Here is a 15461-nt window from a genome sequence, read left to right on the forward strand (position 1 = left end):
GCCTCCCCTCTGGCCGTTCAGGCCTCCATTTGTACAGTGTGCACTTAGCGAGCACCAGCTGAGTGCCTCCCTGTCGAGGGGCTCTCCATCCTCACGTGAAGTCTGGGAGGCCCGGCCCGGCTTTGGGACCGGCCGGATGGAGGGAATGAATCCAGCGTCCACGGAGCACACGGGGGTCTCTCCCCACACTGAGCCCTGTGGCTGAGGGGCAGAGGGGATTTGAAGCAGGTCTGACTCAGAAGGCCACCTGCCTGACCGCCCTCTCCGCCCCAGGGCTGTCTGGTAGGGCCCTGCGGTGACCTGGGCCCTGCAGTTCTCATTCTTACAGCTCTTCTAAGCCCCACAGGAGCTATCCAGGCAGTGTCCACTGGGATCAGACCTCGACAGGCCAGGACACCTGGAGGGCTTCCTGGGGGAGGTGTTGCTGGAAGGGGCTGGAAGGTGCATAGGATTTGTCAAAGTGCGACTTAGGAAACCTGCCCCCGCCCCCACCAGGCCGGCCACTGCCTTATTTTGGGTTGGGGTCCTGGGAGGGTCTGGGTCGCAGCTGTGTCTGTTACTCAGGACCTGAGGGCTGGCTGTGCCAGCCCCAAAGTCACCGTGTGTGTGCAGCCCAGTGGCTCTCTTGCCCCTGTGGCCTAGACAAGGTGCCCGATGCTCCCCCGCCCTCCCAGAGCTGGCTGCAGGACTGTCTGTCGGCCAGAGGGCAGCCCATCCTCACCCTGAGTGGTAAACAGGCTTGTAACTCCTCCCTCTTCTGGTTACAGAGGCAGCTGGTGCAAATGACAGCCACGGGCTCTGCGCCCCGCGGCCCTGAGGTTCCCTGCCCTGCCCTCCAGGGACATCTCGGCCCCTTGGTACCTGGGCCTGTGCAGTTTTGCAAGGTCCTGGTTGCTATGGGGGCCCAGGGCTTCATTGACCTTGAAACCCTGACCTGCAGCACTTCAGGAAAGAAGCTTGTTCATTCTCTGTGCCAGAGAGAGCACAGGGGCCCTTCTGAATGAATGCAGAGCAGATGCCCCGTTGCCACTCTGCCCTGGCTAAATATTTAAATTATGCAGGCCAGCAGATACGACACAGACTTAACATGAATTTTTATTTTTAATACCTAGTTAACCCCGGGTCCTTTCAGGACAAGGCTGTCACAGCGATTCTGGGGTCTGATTTAACACAGTCTCTGTAGGGTGGGGAGGCCAGTGTGGAAGGATGTACACATTCATTTTACTGTTTTCAAGAAGAAAGCAGGGACCAGCTGGGCTGTGGCCAAAAGTCTGTCTAATAAAGGCCTCTCCAAATCACTCTCCTGATACTAACTTCCAGGACCCCATGAGGAAGAAGACTAGGCCCTTTTTACATGATTTCCCATGTGTTCAACACAGATTTGACACACAGTGGCACTTAAGAAATATTCCTTTAAAAAATGAATAAGCATAACACGTTGGATTTAACTATAAAAAAACCCTGTCATGTACATAGTATCTGCTGTATTGGTTGCCAAACCCTTATTCCTCTTACATAACCCAGCCCAGAGGTCACCTCCTCCAGGAAGCTGAATGAGGTGCCCCTTCCCCAGAAGATTAAAAAGTCCACCAGGATTATCTTTGTCACTGTGTTGTCATTGTCTTCCTGCATTTGTCCCCCACGCCCCAGAGGAAAGCTCCCCACGAGGGTCCTCCTGAAGGGATGACCTGAAGGGAACAGAGCACAGAAAAGGCAGGTAACTTGAGCTGGGCCCTGCGCACCATGGCAAGGCCCTGGACATCTGCTATTCTTATATTAAGGATCCAAGCATGGCTCCAGGTACCGTTCAGTGGGTCCCCCTGAGTGCCAGGCCCGGTGCCTGAGTTTTGCCCTGTTACCTCAGCCTTCTGGACCCTGCAAGGTGGGTGGCCCTGCCCTCATTTTGTAGGTGGGGAAATTAAGGCTCAGCGTGGGTAAGTGATTTGCCTGCGGTCACACAGCACACTTTACATGACAAAGGAGGGATTGAAACCCCGAGCCAGCTGCTGCTTGGCTAGGACAGTCCCCTGGGCCTCATCCTTGTGACTGAGTCTGGCTGTTGGGAAGAGTCTTCTACTGCTTAGAAAGAGTCCCTGGAGAAGAGTGAGTTATGGCAGGAAACACACTGCCGGGCGAGCCGGGCCCCCTCTGGGAATCTGGTAGCCATGTCTTTGTCCAGGCGTGCCCCTAAATGGCTTTACAACCTTGGGGGACCATCTTGCCCTCTCTGGGCCCTGCTTTCCCCATCTGTAGGGAGAGCAGCCCCTCCCTCGACTGTTGGGGGGGAGGGTCCGCTGAGGGCATGTGAGGCCGACCTCCCTAGTGTTAGCAGCGCCTTATCTGTCTATCTGTCTGTCTGTCCCCACGTGCAGCCCATCCAGCCGACAGCTGGCTTCTCCGGGCCCTCTGAAGCCCCCTCGCCCTGCCGCCCCCACTGCCTGGTGTGGACGGAGGTGGGGAGATGTCAGGTTTGGTTTCCTAGTAACAGTTTAACGGTGATTTGGGATCCTGCTTCCCAGCATCAGACAGCCTGAGGCCAGAATGCATATCGCATCTGTCAGTAGCGATATTTTATGTCCATCATAAACATACAGGCTCGCCAGAGGCAGAAAGTGGAGAGTTTGTTGGCTTTTCTCTGATTTTCCATAGGCAGCGGGGGGCTCTTCTGAGCAGCTGACTTTCTGTACCAAAATTGGGACAGGCAGGCGAGGCTTCTGGGGTGGGGGGCGGGCCGTGGGGTCTCGGCGGGAGGGGAGCTTTCTGCCGTCTGTCTCCGGAGGGCAGCAGGCCGCGCTCGGCCCTCCTGGAGGATCTCAGGCCATTGTGAGGATCAGGATAATTTCCGGGATTTAGCATCTGTCAGCGCAGCTGCTGCCGGAAAGCAGCGGGAGTGAAAGGGTGAGGGGAGAGGAGGCCAGCAGGGAGGTCGCTGTCCCGGAACGTGGGCTTGGGGCTGGGGAGGCCGTGGCATCCACGTGGCGTCCAGCTGAAGGGAGAGCCGAGGTCTCGCGGTGGCGTGGGCTTGGCTGGGAGGCTCATCCGTGAGCGGGCATCCACGTCCCCACCGTGGCCCCGGCCTCCCCCGCTCACATCGTCCTCTGCTCTCTCCTGGACAACTGGACAGAGAAGGGCAGTCTCTGAAACCTACCAAGGACAAATCAGTGCTGACACCCGGCTCCCAACTGTCTAGTCTGATGCGTTTCAGAACATCCGAGGTGTTTAATGCTGCCGGTGTCTGTTTATCGAGCATGGACCCCTGAGCTAAGTATCGTGTCATTGACCCTCCCCTCTCACCCATGGGGTGATGGGCCACGGTCACTTATTGAGCACCTACTGTATGCTGGACCTCTGCTGGTCATCTCCATTGAGGCTGGTCCTTCCAACGACCCTACTGGGGGGTTGGCCTTATTCTCAGTTTGCAGATGGCGAAACTGAGGCTTAGGTTCTCCTGCCCAGAGTTGCAGAGCCAGACACTGGCAGGGCTGAGAATCCGTCTCGGACTCGCCTGACTGCTTCCCCCCACGGGGGTCACTTTCGGGAGAGTCAGGTTCCCACCACGAGAGCCCCCGGCCTGAGCTGAAGGAGAAGGGGACCCACCAGCCCTGCGGTCCAGCATTGACCGAGCACGGTTACGTGCACAGATGGCTCCAGCACGGCGGGGACATGCAGTTTCTCCATGAAACCCAGCCTCTGATAACTTGAAACCCCAAGACACGGCTCTGTTGGTCCGAGTGATGATGGGAAAAGAACCAGGGTGTAGCTGAGACGACCTGCCACGAGGGACTCCCGCTGGGGTGACTCAGAGGCTCTTTCGGGTTTTTTCAGGGCCTTGGGGTCCTTTTCAAGGACTGTGGGAGGTTGGGCTGGGGATTGGGGTGAGTGCACCAGGCCCAGATGGGGGTACAGACTCCTTGCCTCTCTGCCGTGGGATGGTGTGCAGGGGTTGCTGGGGGCTGGCTCCGGTTCTGAGGGCCAGGGCAGAGCTGGGTGGTCATTGAGCTCGTGTTGCAGGGAGGAAACAGACCAGGATCCTTACACCATTGGATCCACCTCCAGCTCACCGCCCTGCACTCCAGGACACTTCAGACACTCGGGGGACCTCATTTTGCACCCCTCCCCCACTCCTGAGCCCACACCTGTCATTTCCTTTTCCTCCATTCAACAGCCACGGCCGTCAGATGTACTGGGCACAGCTGGTCACAGCATTAACTCATCTGCTTTAGCAGATGCCTAAGACCTGTAATCTATCCCCTGCCCTGTTCAGGAGACTCACACTTGGAGGCGATGCCTTAGCTAAGAGTTTGGGTAACTCAGTGGAATTTCCATGCGATGTTCGCCAAAGGGACAGAGCTACCGGGAACCAGAGCTTATCACTCCACACAAATGACACTCCTCCAGTTTAGAAGGGTCTGCATCTCAGCCATAACTGCTGCCCTGTTTGTCTCCCCACCTGGACAGAGTCTGTTGGTGCCTCTGTCATCTCTGTGTCCCCCCAGATTCCACAAGTTACCTACCGGCACAGAATTGGTCTTAGGATAAGTATCAGTTAGACCAATCAAATCTGACAGTCTTTTCATCTTAATTGCTGAGCTGAACAAATATGTTTAACTTTACTTTTACGACTTTGTTTTCATTTTTTAAAAAAACCCACTTCTTTGCTTTTTCTTTTACTTCCCCTTCTCCCATAGTGTGGAACATGCACAAGCTGAAATTTTAATGCTACTGTTTTATAATTTTGTGTAATATACATGAACCTGTATTTCTTAGTGTTCATTGACCTGAATTAAATAATGGTTGGGGAGTATTTTCACAATTAAAAAGAATTGTAAATGTAGAGAGTAGGATTATGAGTGCCCTCATGGCTCTATAACGAGACCCTGTAGACAGCCGTAAAATTAGGACATTACAGGCAGGAAGCTGACCATTCACTACTCAAGTGTTGTTTTTATTGTTTTTTTTTTTGTTTTTTTTAAATTGAAGTATAGTTGATTGACAACGTTGTGTTAGTTTCAGGTGTATAGCAGAGTGATTCAGTTATACATACATCTATATCTATTTTTCAGATTCTTTTCCTTTATAGGTTATTACAATATTGAGTATAGTTCCCTGTGCCGTACAGTAGGTGCTAGTTGGTTATCTATTTTATATATAGTAGTGTGTATCTGTTAATCCCAAACTCCCAATTTATCCCTCCCTCCCCCACAAGTTTTCAACAGGCTCTGGATAACAGACATTTTGCAGAATGGAGAGAAGTGATTGGGTCTGCATTTTTGAGATTTTTCTGTCCCAAGTTCAGATGCCAGAGCACAGCTCTCTCTCTCTGGTGTTTCTGGCTGCCTATGTTTAACCTCAGTGCCCTGTGTCAATTAGAAGAGATGAATGTGGTGAACATTGATCCTGCATAAATGACTGTTCCTTGTCTCTGTTGATTCTGAGAAAGAAGAGCAGCTGAGGTCATGGTGGTGGACATGTATTGGGGGAACCACCGGGGGTGTATTCCCAGTGTCTCAGTCTTGTGGTCCTGTTCCTTCTGTGAGTACGGGGGGAGGGGGAGAGGGACTGTATCATCTTACTGTTACCCGGAGGAACCCACTTTTTCTTCAAGAGCTGCTCACTGTGGATGGGATCGAGTGCTTGTAGTCTTTTGTATGAGGGCATCCCCAATCCACTGGCTTGAGGTGCCAGAGGAAAGAAATTGGGGGTGGTAGAACAGCCAGAAAGTTAGGCAGGGAATGCTGGAAGGGAGGGACCCACAGGCTCAAATCTGCTCATAGAATCCACCTAAATCCTGGGTTGACCATTAAACCTCACACACACAGGAGAGTCCCTAAGGTTTCCAGCAAAAAATGTCGCAGCTGGAAACTGGATTTAGCAGCCATTTCAGCTGCTGCCCACTGCAGGGAAGATAGAGTTTGAAGTTTAAGTACAACCAACCGAGTTAACTGTCAGAACAAGTATTACTCTTCAGAAGAAATAGTAGGATCCGAATCTCTGTAATGAATCATTCATAATGTCCAGCATCCAATGAAAAAAATCATCAAATTTACAAAGAAACAGGAACAAGTGAATCATACTCAAGAAAAAAACAGTGTCTTGGGGAACCAACCTTGAGATGACTTAGAAGTCACAATTAGCAGCTTTTATAAATGTGGTCGGGGCTTCGAGGAAAATATGCACCAAATCAATGAACAGATGAGGAGCCTCAGTAGAGAAATAGAAACTATAAAAAAGGGCCAAATGGAAATTTTAGAACCAAAAAGCATGATAACAAATGAACAGTCACTGGATCAGTTTAATAGAAGACTGCAGATGGCAGAGGAAAGAGTCATTGAACTTGAAAATACTCAATAGTTCGATGGAAGTTATACACTCTTAATTACGGAGAGAAAAGGAGATTGAAAAATATGAACAGAGCCTCAGACATGTGTGACAATATCAAGTGGTCTAACAGGTATAACTGGAATTCCAGAAGGAGAAGAAAGAGAGAATAAGGCAGAAAAAAAAAAAAAAAACATTGAAAAAAACAGTAGTCCCAAGCTTCCTAAATTCTAAAACCTCTATGATAAAACTACAAAATGTTGCTGAGAGAAGTTAAAGACCTAAATAAATGAAAGTGTATACTATGTTTGTGGATTGGAAGATGATATTGTTAAGATGTCAATTTTCCCCCAGATTAAACTGTAGATTCACTACAGTTCCTATTATAATTCCAACAGACTTTTTTTTTTTAATTGACAAGGTGGTTGTAAAGTTGATATGGAAATACAAAGGACTTTAGGATAGTCTAAACAGTCCTATAAACAAACAAAGCTAGAGGATTTACACTGCCTGATTTCAAGACTCTCTATAAAACTAAATCGAGACAGAGTGGTATTGGCATAAAGATAGCTGAATGTATTGATGGGCTAGAATAGAGCATTCTAGAACAGACCCACACATATATAGTCAATTGGTTTTTGTCAAAGAGATTCAAGCAATCCAATGGAGAAAAGAAAGTTTTCAACAAATTGTTCTGAAACACCTGGATATCCATGTGGGGATGAGTAAATGAACTTCGATCCCTACCTCACACCATACACAAAAATCCATTTGAGATGGATCAGAGACCTAAACATAAACACTGAAACCATATAGGTCTTAGAAGAAGATACAGGAGAAAGTCCTTTGCAACCTGGAAGAAAGCAGAGATTTCTTACACAAGGCACAAAGATTTTGTAGGTGCAACACAGGATAGGGTCAGGACACCATAGAAGAAAAAGTCAGTAAATTAAACTTCATTAAAATGAAAAATGAGGGCTTCCCTGGTGGCGCAGTGGTTGAGAATCTGCCTGCCAATGCAGGGGACACGGGTTCGAGCCCTGGTCTGGGAAGATCCCACATGCCGCGGAGCAGCTAGGCCCGTGAGCCACAATTACTGAGCCTGCGTGTCTGGAGCCTGTGCTCCGCAACAAGAGAGGCCGCGATAATGAGAGGCCCACGCACCGTGATGAAGAGTGGCCCCCACTTGCCACAACTAGAGAAAGCCCTCGCACAGAAACGAAGACCCAACACAGCCATAAATAAATAAATAAATAAATTTTTAAAAAGCTGTTTATTATTAAAAAAAAATGAAAAATGAATGTTTATCAAAAGACACCATTAAGAAAACGAGTAGCCATGCCAGAGACTGGGAAAATAAGTTCAAAAAACATATCTGACAAAGGACTTGTATCCATCGTATATAAGGAACTCCTAGAATTCAATAGGAATAAGGCAACCAATTTTTAGAAATGGACAAAAGTCTTGAGCAAGCCTTTCTCATAGGAAGATACACAAATGTCCATGAGTACACAGAAAAAATGTAAACATCATTAATCTTTGCAGGAATGCAAAATAAAACCGCAATTCTCTCTCACTACATACCTGCTCTAATGGCTAAAATTAAAAAGGCTGGAACCCGCCAGAGCTGGAGAGAACCGCAACAACTGTAACTCGTGTACACTGCTGGTGGTGGAGTGAACGCTGCAGCCACTTTGGAACAATGCTTGGCAGTTATTGATGAAGATAAACACACACACCTCCCCTTTGATCCAACACTTCCACTCCTCATGGAATTTCATTTCCAAAGGAAATGAGAGCACATGTCCACAAAAAAAAGAACAAACAAAAAACGGCAAATGCTCATAGCAGCTTTTATTTACAATAACCAGAACTTGGAAGCAACCCAAATGTTCATCAAAAGGAGAATGGATGTCAAATTGTGGGATTAGGACTCAGCAATAAAAAGGAATGAATTGCTGATGGAGGCAACAGCCTGGATCTCAGGGACATGATGTTGAGGAGAGGAAGCCAGACACAGACGTGAACGTAACAGACGATGCAGTTGATGCGACGTTCTAGAACAGACGAAGGGAATCTCTGGTGAAGAACAGTCAGAGGCGGGTTACTAGGGGAGGGGAAGGGGTCGATCAGGGGCGTCCCCTTGTCAAAATGGTAGAGCCAAGGGTACATCTCGATCTACATAAATCCTATCCCCCAAATGAGAAGCCTATGTTAAGGTATTCCGCCCCATGCTCGAAACGCAGTAGGTGCTCTGTAGACGCAGTAGGTGCGTGTAGACGTCGGTGCATGCCTAGATTTGCGGATGGTGCCAGGAAAGAGGGTGGCAGAGAAGGGACTCTGCCCCTCGGCACCTTCCATAGCACCCCACAGTCCACACTGGTGTCCAAGCGTCTTTCAAGTCACTCCTGTCTGGGAAGCTTCTGACCTCTCCAGCCTTCACTGTCCTCTCCGTCAAGCGCAGCTCTTGCTTGGGGTCCTAATGGGGCGGGTGCCTGCATCACCCTAAGATCGACAGATCACCGGTTCTATTTCTCTGAAGAGCCCTCAGTGCCCACGCCATCAGGTCCTCAGCCAATGAAAGCGTTATGACCGGTCCACCTACCAGGAGATAGCAGAGCAGGAACGCGACTTCCGAAAGACCATGCGGCCAGTTCCTCACCTGTGCACCCCAGCTTCCCTATCTGCACGACAGAGAGCTATGGGCTCAGTTGCATCTCGAGCCCTGATTCTGGTTGACTGATGGTGGGGGCTGCATGCGGGTCTTTGCTGAAAACGATTCTGAGCTGGATGGGATAGAGTCCTGGGGTCAGTTAGGATGTTCCCCCTAATGTGGGATGAGAAAGGGGGCTCCTGGGCTGGCAGATTGCTGTCCCTGCACCTGAGGGCCTCGAGGACCCTTTCCAGGCTGACGTTCAGTTACTTTATTCATTTCATCGGCTCGTAGAATATTCAACTGTCAAGGTCCCCCTATCCACCCCACTTCCTTCCACCGGCCCATCAGAGCAAAGCCGATGACTGTCTTCAGACGGTATGAGCGGGCTGATCTGCCTTCGAGGTGTCTCACTGAGCAGCCCGGGGGCCTCCCTGTCTCCCCTCTGTTCTACGCTGTCAGAATTCTCGACAGTGCCTTTGTCACCAGCCTCGCTTGGCTGCATGACAAAAATCCAGGGCGTCTGGCATCCTTCGGAAGGAACCCCTGCAGGTACTTGCCTGGACCCCCAGTAATCTGGTGGGCAGGGCTGCGGGAACTGTTTCCTCTCCTCTGGAGAGGCGGGGGTGATTTGTGTCAACACGAGTGACCGTTCCCAAGGCCCACCTTGGGGGACAGAACCCCCTCTCCGCCTTCTCATTGGTTCTGACGGGAGCTGGGAGCCCTGTCACCACCTGGGTGCTGATTTGCGCCCCAGTTCTCGGCACTGCCGACGACCAGACACTCGTCTCGCAGTGGAGGGCGGGCGGGAGCGGGGAGGAAGGACGGGCTGGGGCCGAGATCACCTCACAGCTCCCGGTAGCCGCTGTGGAGTCTCAGTGTGTGGTGGTCTAATCTGTGAAAGGGCCTCAGTGCTCTCCATCTCCAAGGGGGTGTGAAGTTGAAAAGCATACGTGTTTTTCGAGTGCCCGCACGTGCGTTGCCATCCCTCGTCGGTGGGTGGGTGACTGTTCCTGTCACAGTTACGGGGGTCCGTTAGCTGGCCTAGCCCCGTGTGATCCGGCTTTGTCCTCAGGCCAACTTTTGCTTCCTCACACCTGGAGTGGTGGTGAAACAGCAAGTGACATACCCCCAAAGCAGCTTCCTCTCCTGCCCTTGCTCATCAGCTACCTGCGGGGGTCTCATCAAGGTGGACACCGGCTCAGCCCGTCCCTGGAATCCGCCCCCGCCCCCCCACAGAGGGAAGTCTGATGCGTCTACCCACTGTCCCATTGCAGCTCGGCCCCACGGGGGAGGTGTCCAGGGCTCTGGGGAGACCGGCTGCCACGACCTTCCTTGAATACGACACATTCTCTCCAGTAGGTTTGTGGTGATCTCTCTCCCCCGCCACAGCCTCTAGAATGACGGCTAATATTCAGAAGCTAGGTTTGGGACGGGGCCAGAAACCCACTCGTAAGAGCCGCTGGGTATCGTTTCTGCTCTCGCCTCCCTCCCCTCCCCGCTCCCGGACTCTGTGCGGTGGGAAGGGGAAGTGGTCCACCTCATGCTGACGCCTTTCAGAAGAGAACTTTGCCAGGCCTCCTTTGAGCCAGGCTAGGAGATGTGTCCTCACACAGAGAGGCACTCGGGGCTGGCGTGGGCCTCCCGGGAGAGCTGGCCTCTGAGCACAGCCTGCCCCGAGGACGGACCCCACGGCAGGCTGAAGAGCTGGCTGCCCTGGGCCCAGGGTGGCTCCTGTCCCCGATCCCCAGGCCAGGGTGACCCCTGGGGGCCGGGGGCCTGTGGGAACTGATGGGCAAGTCGGGTTGGCTCACTTGCTGTTGGCTCATTCGGTGAAATATCTGCTGAGCACCTACTTTGTATCAGGAGTGGGGATCAGAAGGGAGTAAGAAGTTGGGTTTCGTCTGGGGAAGAGACAGGCTTATCCACAGGCACTTATAAAATAACTGGAGGTCCAGTGAGAGGGATGCCCTTGGTACAAGAGCTCCAGATGGAGAGTCCCGGATGGCAGACTGGGCGGGGGATCCCAGAAGGCCTCTTGGAGGAGGTGTCCCTTGACTGGAGTCTTGCAGATCAGAGGGGATCACTTGTTGGCAAGATCATGAGCTGAAACAAAGGTTTATTGAATCGTAAGTTAAGCGGTAACTTCCCTGCTCCTTTGGGAAGGCGCATTGCACACTCCTCGTTCCTCTCTGCTCTGCTTCCTTGCTGACTGGTGGGGAAAATGTCCCCGTGCCTGTGAGCTCTGCACTTTGACCTTCACACTTTGACTGCTGGGACTGGGGAGACCTTGGGCTGAGCCGAGAGCGCTCGGGGCTCCAGGTCCCAGGCGTGGGCCCAGGGAGAGGGCATTTGGTCCCCAGAGCTGGCCATGCCTGTCCATCAGCTCTGCAAAGATTCCCGTTAAGGCAGCATCTCGCCCCCGGGCCCCAGCGTGTGTCCCTGCTTTTACTAAAGGGCTGGGGTAGGTGGGCTCTGTCATGGTGGAACCTTCCAGAAGGGCGCCAGGCAGAGCACAAGGCACTCCCAGGCTGCCTGGGTTAAACTACCAGAAACCACGGGAAGCAGGTGCCCTGTCCTTGGACCAGGACACTGAGGCCAGGAGGGAGGGCCTCGCGGTGGCCCCAACTGCCTCTGCCCTCCGGGGGGGCCCCCTCGTGGACGTGGCTTCAGCCCCCCACCCCTCTCCCCCGCTTCCCTCCTGTGCAGCGAGCATGACGTGGGGGAGGACATCTACGACTGCGTCCCGTGCGAGGATGAAGGGGATGACATTTATGAGGACATCATCAAGGTGGAGGTGCAGCAGCCCATGGTGAGCCCCCGCTGCCCGCCCCGCCCCGCCCCCGCTGCCCCGCTGCCCGCCCCGCCCCCGCTGCCCCGCCCCGCCTTTAAAGCCTCTGCGCAGACCCCACCGCCTGAGTCACCGCGGGGCAGCTGCACCCGGTCCTTCCCGGCCCCCACGGGGTTCATCCCCTGCGCCAGTCAGCCAGGTCCCTTCTTTCCTATGAAATGTCCTAGGGAGACCGGGATATGACACCGCTGCCACCCCACCTCCCCGGACGCGTTGCTCTGGAATTCTCCTCCAGAGGGCGTGCAGGACCCCGAGTCCTTCCTGCCCAGGGAGCCTTAGATAGTGACTCGGTGCTGGTCTCAGGCAGTCTGCATCCCTCTGCCCTTAGCCAGCCGTTCGTCTTTCCTGCGCGAGGATGTTTATTTCCGACGGGCGTCGGCTGATCACGTCTCGGATGTTCGTTTGCTGCAGCTCCGCGTGCTGCCCGCAGCTGCTGTACTGGGGAGGGAGGGTTCCTGCCAGGCCAGGATGGGAGACGGGGACCTGGTGGCGTGGACCACAGCCCTTTCGCAACCCCAGACTCCTGGGGGCGGTCGCGATGCCAGTTGCCAACTATGGAGGCTTTTGATGCCATTTGCCTTCACCAAAGAAATGGGGGAAATTTCTCTGAAAGCAGGTTTCAGTCTTTTCCCTCAGCGTGGGAGCCACCAGCTGGTGGTGGAGAAACAAAAGGGTAGGACACAGCTCCCCACGAGGCCTCTCAAAGGGGCCCTTCCCGCTCTCTGCCGGGAGACATGCCGAGATGCCGGCAGTCGGCTCACAGCCCCAGATGCTGCTTCTAAGAACGGGTTTCTCATTTTGCCCCTCAAGGGTCTGAAGGTGGGTTTCAGTCCCCACAGTTACCAGGAATCTCACTGTGGAGAGTCAGCTGTGGGTCTGTTAGCCCAGGTCTGCCCCCGCCCCGGGCAGCCTTATGGTAGGCAGCTCTGCTCCTGAACCTTCCAGGGAGGTGGGCTCAGGGGGCCGGAGGGCTCTGCTTAGCCACCCTAGAGCCGGCCTGAGCGGCTGGCTGGTCTCCCGCATTGCCAGCAAGCTGAGTGAGATGGGCGCCGCCTGACTCCCCAAGCCCTTTGGAAGCTGAGTGTCCTTGGGTCAGGCGAGGGCATGTGGGTGTAGTGGCCTGTGTGGTTGTCTGGGGGGACCCCCTGCCCCCTGGCTGTACGAGGTCCCACGAGACCCCATCTGCACCTGGCTTGCAGAAGCCCTCCAGTGGGCGCTCCCCAGAGGCCGCTGCTGTCCCTGGTGCTGAAGGCACATGACAGGACCCGGGGCGTTCGCAGGACCTGCGGGGCTGGGGGAGATGCCCACCTGTGTCCTGGGGACAAACCAGCGTCCCACCTGCCCAGCGATGCTTAGTGTCCCAAGTCTCGGCGCTGGGCTCACGAGCTGTCCTGTCCATCCAGGCAGGGCGGGCCTCCTGCCACCCGCCAGGTCCTCTGAGATAAAACAGCTGGTTTTATTTCCTCCCCTGTCATGTCTGGAGCTATCTGAACGGTCTAAGTGGAAAGTATTGGGAATAGTGATGTTTCTAAAGGAAGATACAGCCAGGAGATGGCAGGTGCCACTCTCAGAGCCCGGCCGTGGGGAAGCTGCCATGTGCTCGGTCCTGGTGCTGTTCCCCCCACCGCCGCCCAGCCAGGCTGCCATGCGGGCGGGCGCAGGGTGTGATGTGATCTCTGGGGCTGTTGGCTAATGTGGGCGAGCTCCCTGACTTCTCCAAGCTCGGCTTGAATAAGCATAAGCATTGCTAACTGGTTCTTTGCCCTATTTATTTCTCCATGCTTTCAGATTAGATACATGCAGGTAAGTGGCAGGTGGAGGGGAAGCCCGGGGTCAGTTCTGCCAGCACCGTCTTCCTCTGCCTTCCGGGAGGAACTCGGGACCCTGTCCCCAGGGAGACGCTGTTGGGCACCACATTCTTACACACAGTTTTAGGGGAATTGTAGACCCTCAGCACTGAATTCCCGGGCTGAGCGGGGCTTCGGGCTTTGGGAAGGAGCCTGGGGGGCCTGGGTGGTGTGCCCACCTGGCAGGTGACTTTGGAGAACTGTGGCCCCGGCAAACCCGCGCGGGGCCCTGGGGCATTTCTTGGAGGAGGAGCAGGGCAGGTATGAGTCCAAGTGGCACGCCCCACGTCCCAGCACTCTTTCCCCGGAGCCCTGCTTGCTCAGTCAGCCTGAAAGGACTTAAGGAGAGTGTGTGGACCATCCACAGAACCTCCGACAGTCAGCCCACCTGCTGCCCCTTCCCCGGCCCCTGTGGCCACAGTGTCTTGGCCAGTCCCACCCCAGAGGTGGGGCAGGCCCTGCCTCAGAGGCGTGTCCTCAGTGACCCCCGCCGACGGGCTGTTAGCTCAGAACCTGGTCAGAGGCAGTGGACATTTGGAAAGTCCAGCCCTGCGGGGAATTGGCTTCTTTCTCTGAGACGGTAACAGGCTGAAGCTGGGAGGGTGGATCAGTTGGTGGACACGGGTCCTCAGGGAGCTGGTCAGACCCTCTCCCTGTGCACACATCCGACGCTTTAAGCATGTGACGCCTGCTGTATATGCTGGAGGGGGCGCCCAGTCTGGAGGAGACAGATTCAGAAGCCTCTGTCCCATCTCTGTGCTGTCGTCAGTTCTCAGGGTCACACCACGTCCCCTCCCCTCTGCCTCAGCCTCCCCGTCTGCAGAAAGGAGGAGAAGGGCCTTTTGTCTCCCATGCGGCCCGCTTCACGCTCGGTGACCCCATGGCCGAGCCCGGGTGGGCGGCAGGTGGAGGGCATGGCGGGGTCCTGGCTGACCTCCTGTGTCCCCTCTAGAAAATGGGCATGACGGAGGACGACAAGAGAAACTGCTGCCTGCTGGAGATCCAGGAGACGGAAGCCAAGTACTACCGGACCCTGGAGGACATCGAGAAGGTGGGCGTGGCCGCCGGGGCCACCCAGGACCCCTGCCTCCTGGGAGACGCTGTCACCGAGCAGGGACTCAGGGCAGCGGTGACGGAGGCAGGGCTCAGGGGCCCTCTTGGTTTTGCACCCTCCACCAAAAAGGAGGACGCCCTCACCTTTCCTCTGCCCTCTGCCCTCTGCCCCCACACAGGCTGTGGGCTCCACTCAGGCCAGTTTCCTCGTCAGCCGCCACCCTTGGCCCTGGTCCCACCTCTCACCCTTTGGCCTCAGCTCGGACCCTGGACTGTTCCTGAGCTTGTTTCGGAGGCTCCTTCCAGCCTAAACTGGGCATCGTTACAGCTTCTACTCCTGAATGCGCTGAGCTAGGCTCTTTATGTTTGCATCCTCACCCAGAGCTAGACGCCTTCTGTATACGCTCCCACCCAGGCCAGGCGCTGAGTGAGCTCCTGATGTACACCTCCCCCCTGGGGGGCTGCCTGCACTCAGCCTGCCCCTCCGTAAGCTGCAACAACCGCAGTACCACCCACCGTGGGCATCCTGCATGTGGGACGCAGCTGGGCCCGGTGACGTGAGTCTTTGGAGCTCCTGTGGCGGACCGTGTGCTCCCCTGAATGGCTGGCCACTGCTATCTCCCTGCCGGCCTGCCCAGCTCCCGGGGGACCACGGATGGGCCTTCTCCTGCCATCCGCCCTGGCCTCCTGTGGGCACTGGCGCAGAGCCATTTCCCTGTCACTTGGGCATCCTCGCTGC

General features: G+C 54.6%; 1 protein-coding gene across 7 annotated transcripts in view; it reads left to right on the forward strand.

Moving 5' to 3' along the window:
* Positions 1-15461, forward strand: part of VAV2 (vav guanine nucleotide exchange factor 2) — a 185397-nt gene that overhangs the window by 129078 nt on the left and 40858 nt on the right. For all 7 annotated transcript variants that reach the window (XM_057547699.1, XM_057547692.1, XM_057547696.1 and 4 more), the window contains exons 5-6: positions 11681-11783; positions 14622-14720. In XM_057547699.1, coding sequence (XP_057403682.1) covers positions 11681-11783; positions 14622-14720 — 202 coding nt within the window. The remainder of the gene's footprint in view (positions 1-11680; positions 11784-14621; positions 14721-15461) is intronic.

This window comes from Balaenoptera acutorostrata, chromosome 6 (assembly GCF_949987535.1).
Source record: "Balaenoptera acutorostrata chromosome 6, mBalAcu1.1, whole genome shotgun sequence".
NCBI lineage: Eukaryota > Metazoa > Chordata > Mammalia > Artiodactyla > Balaenopteridae > Balaenoptera > Balaenoptera acutorostrata.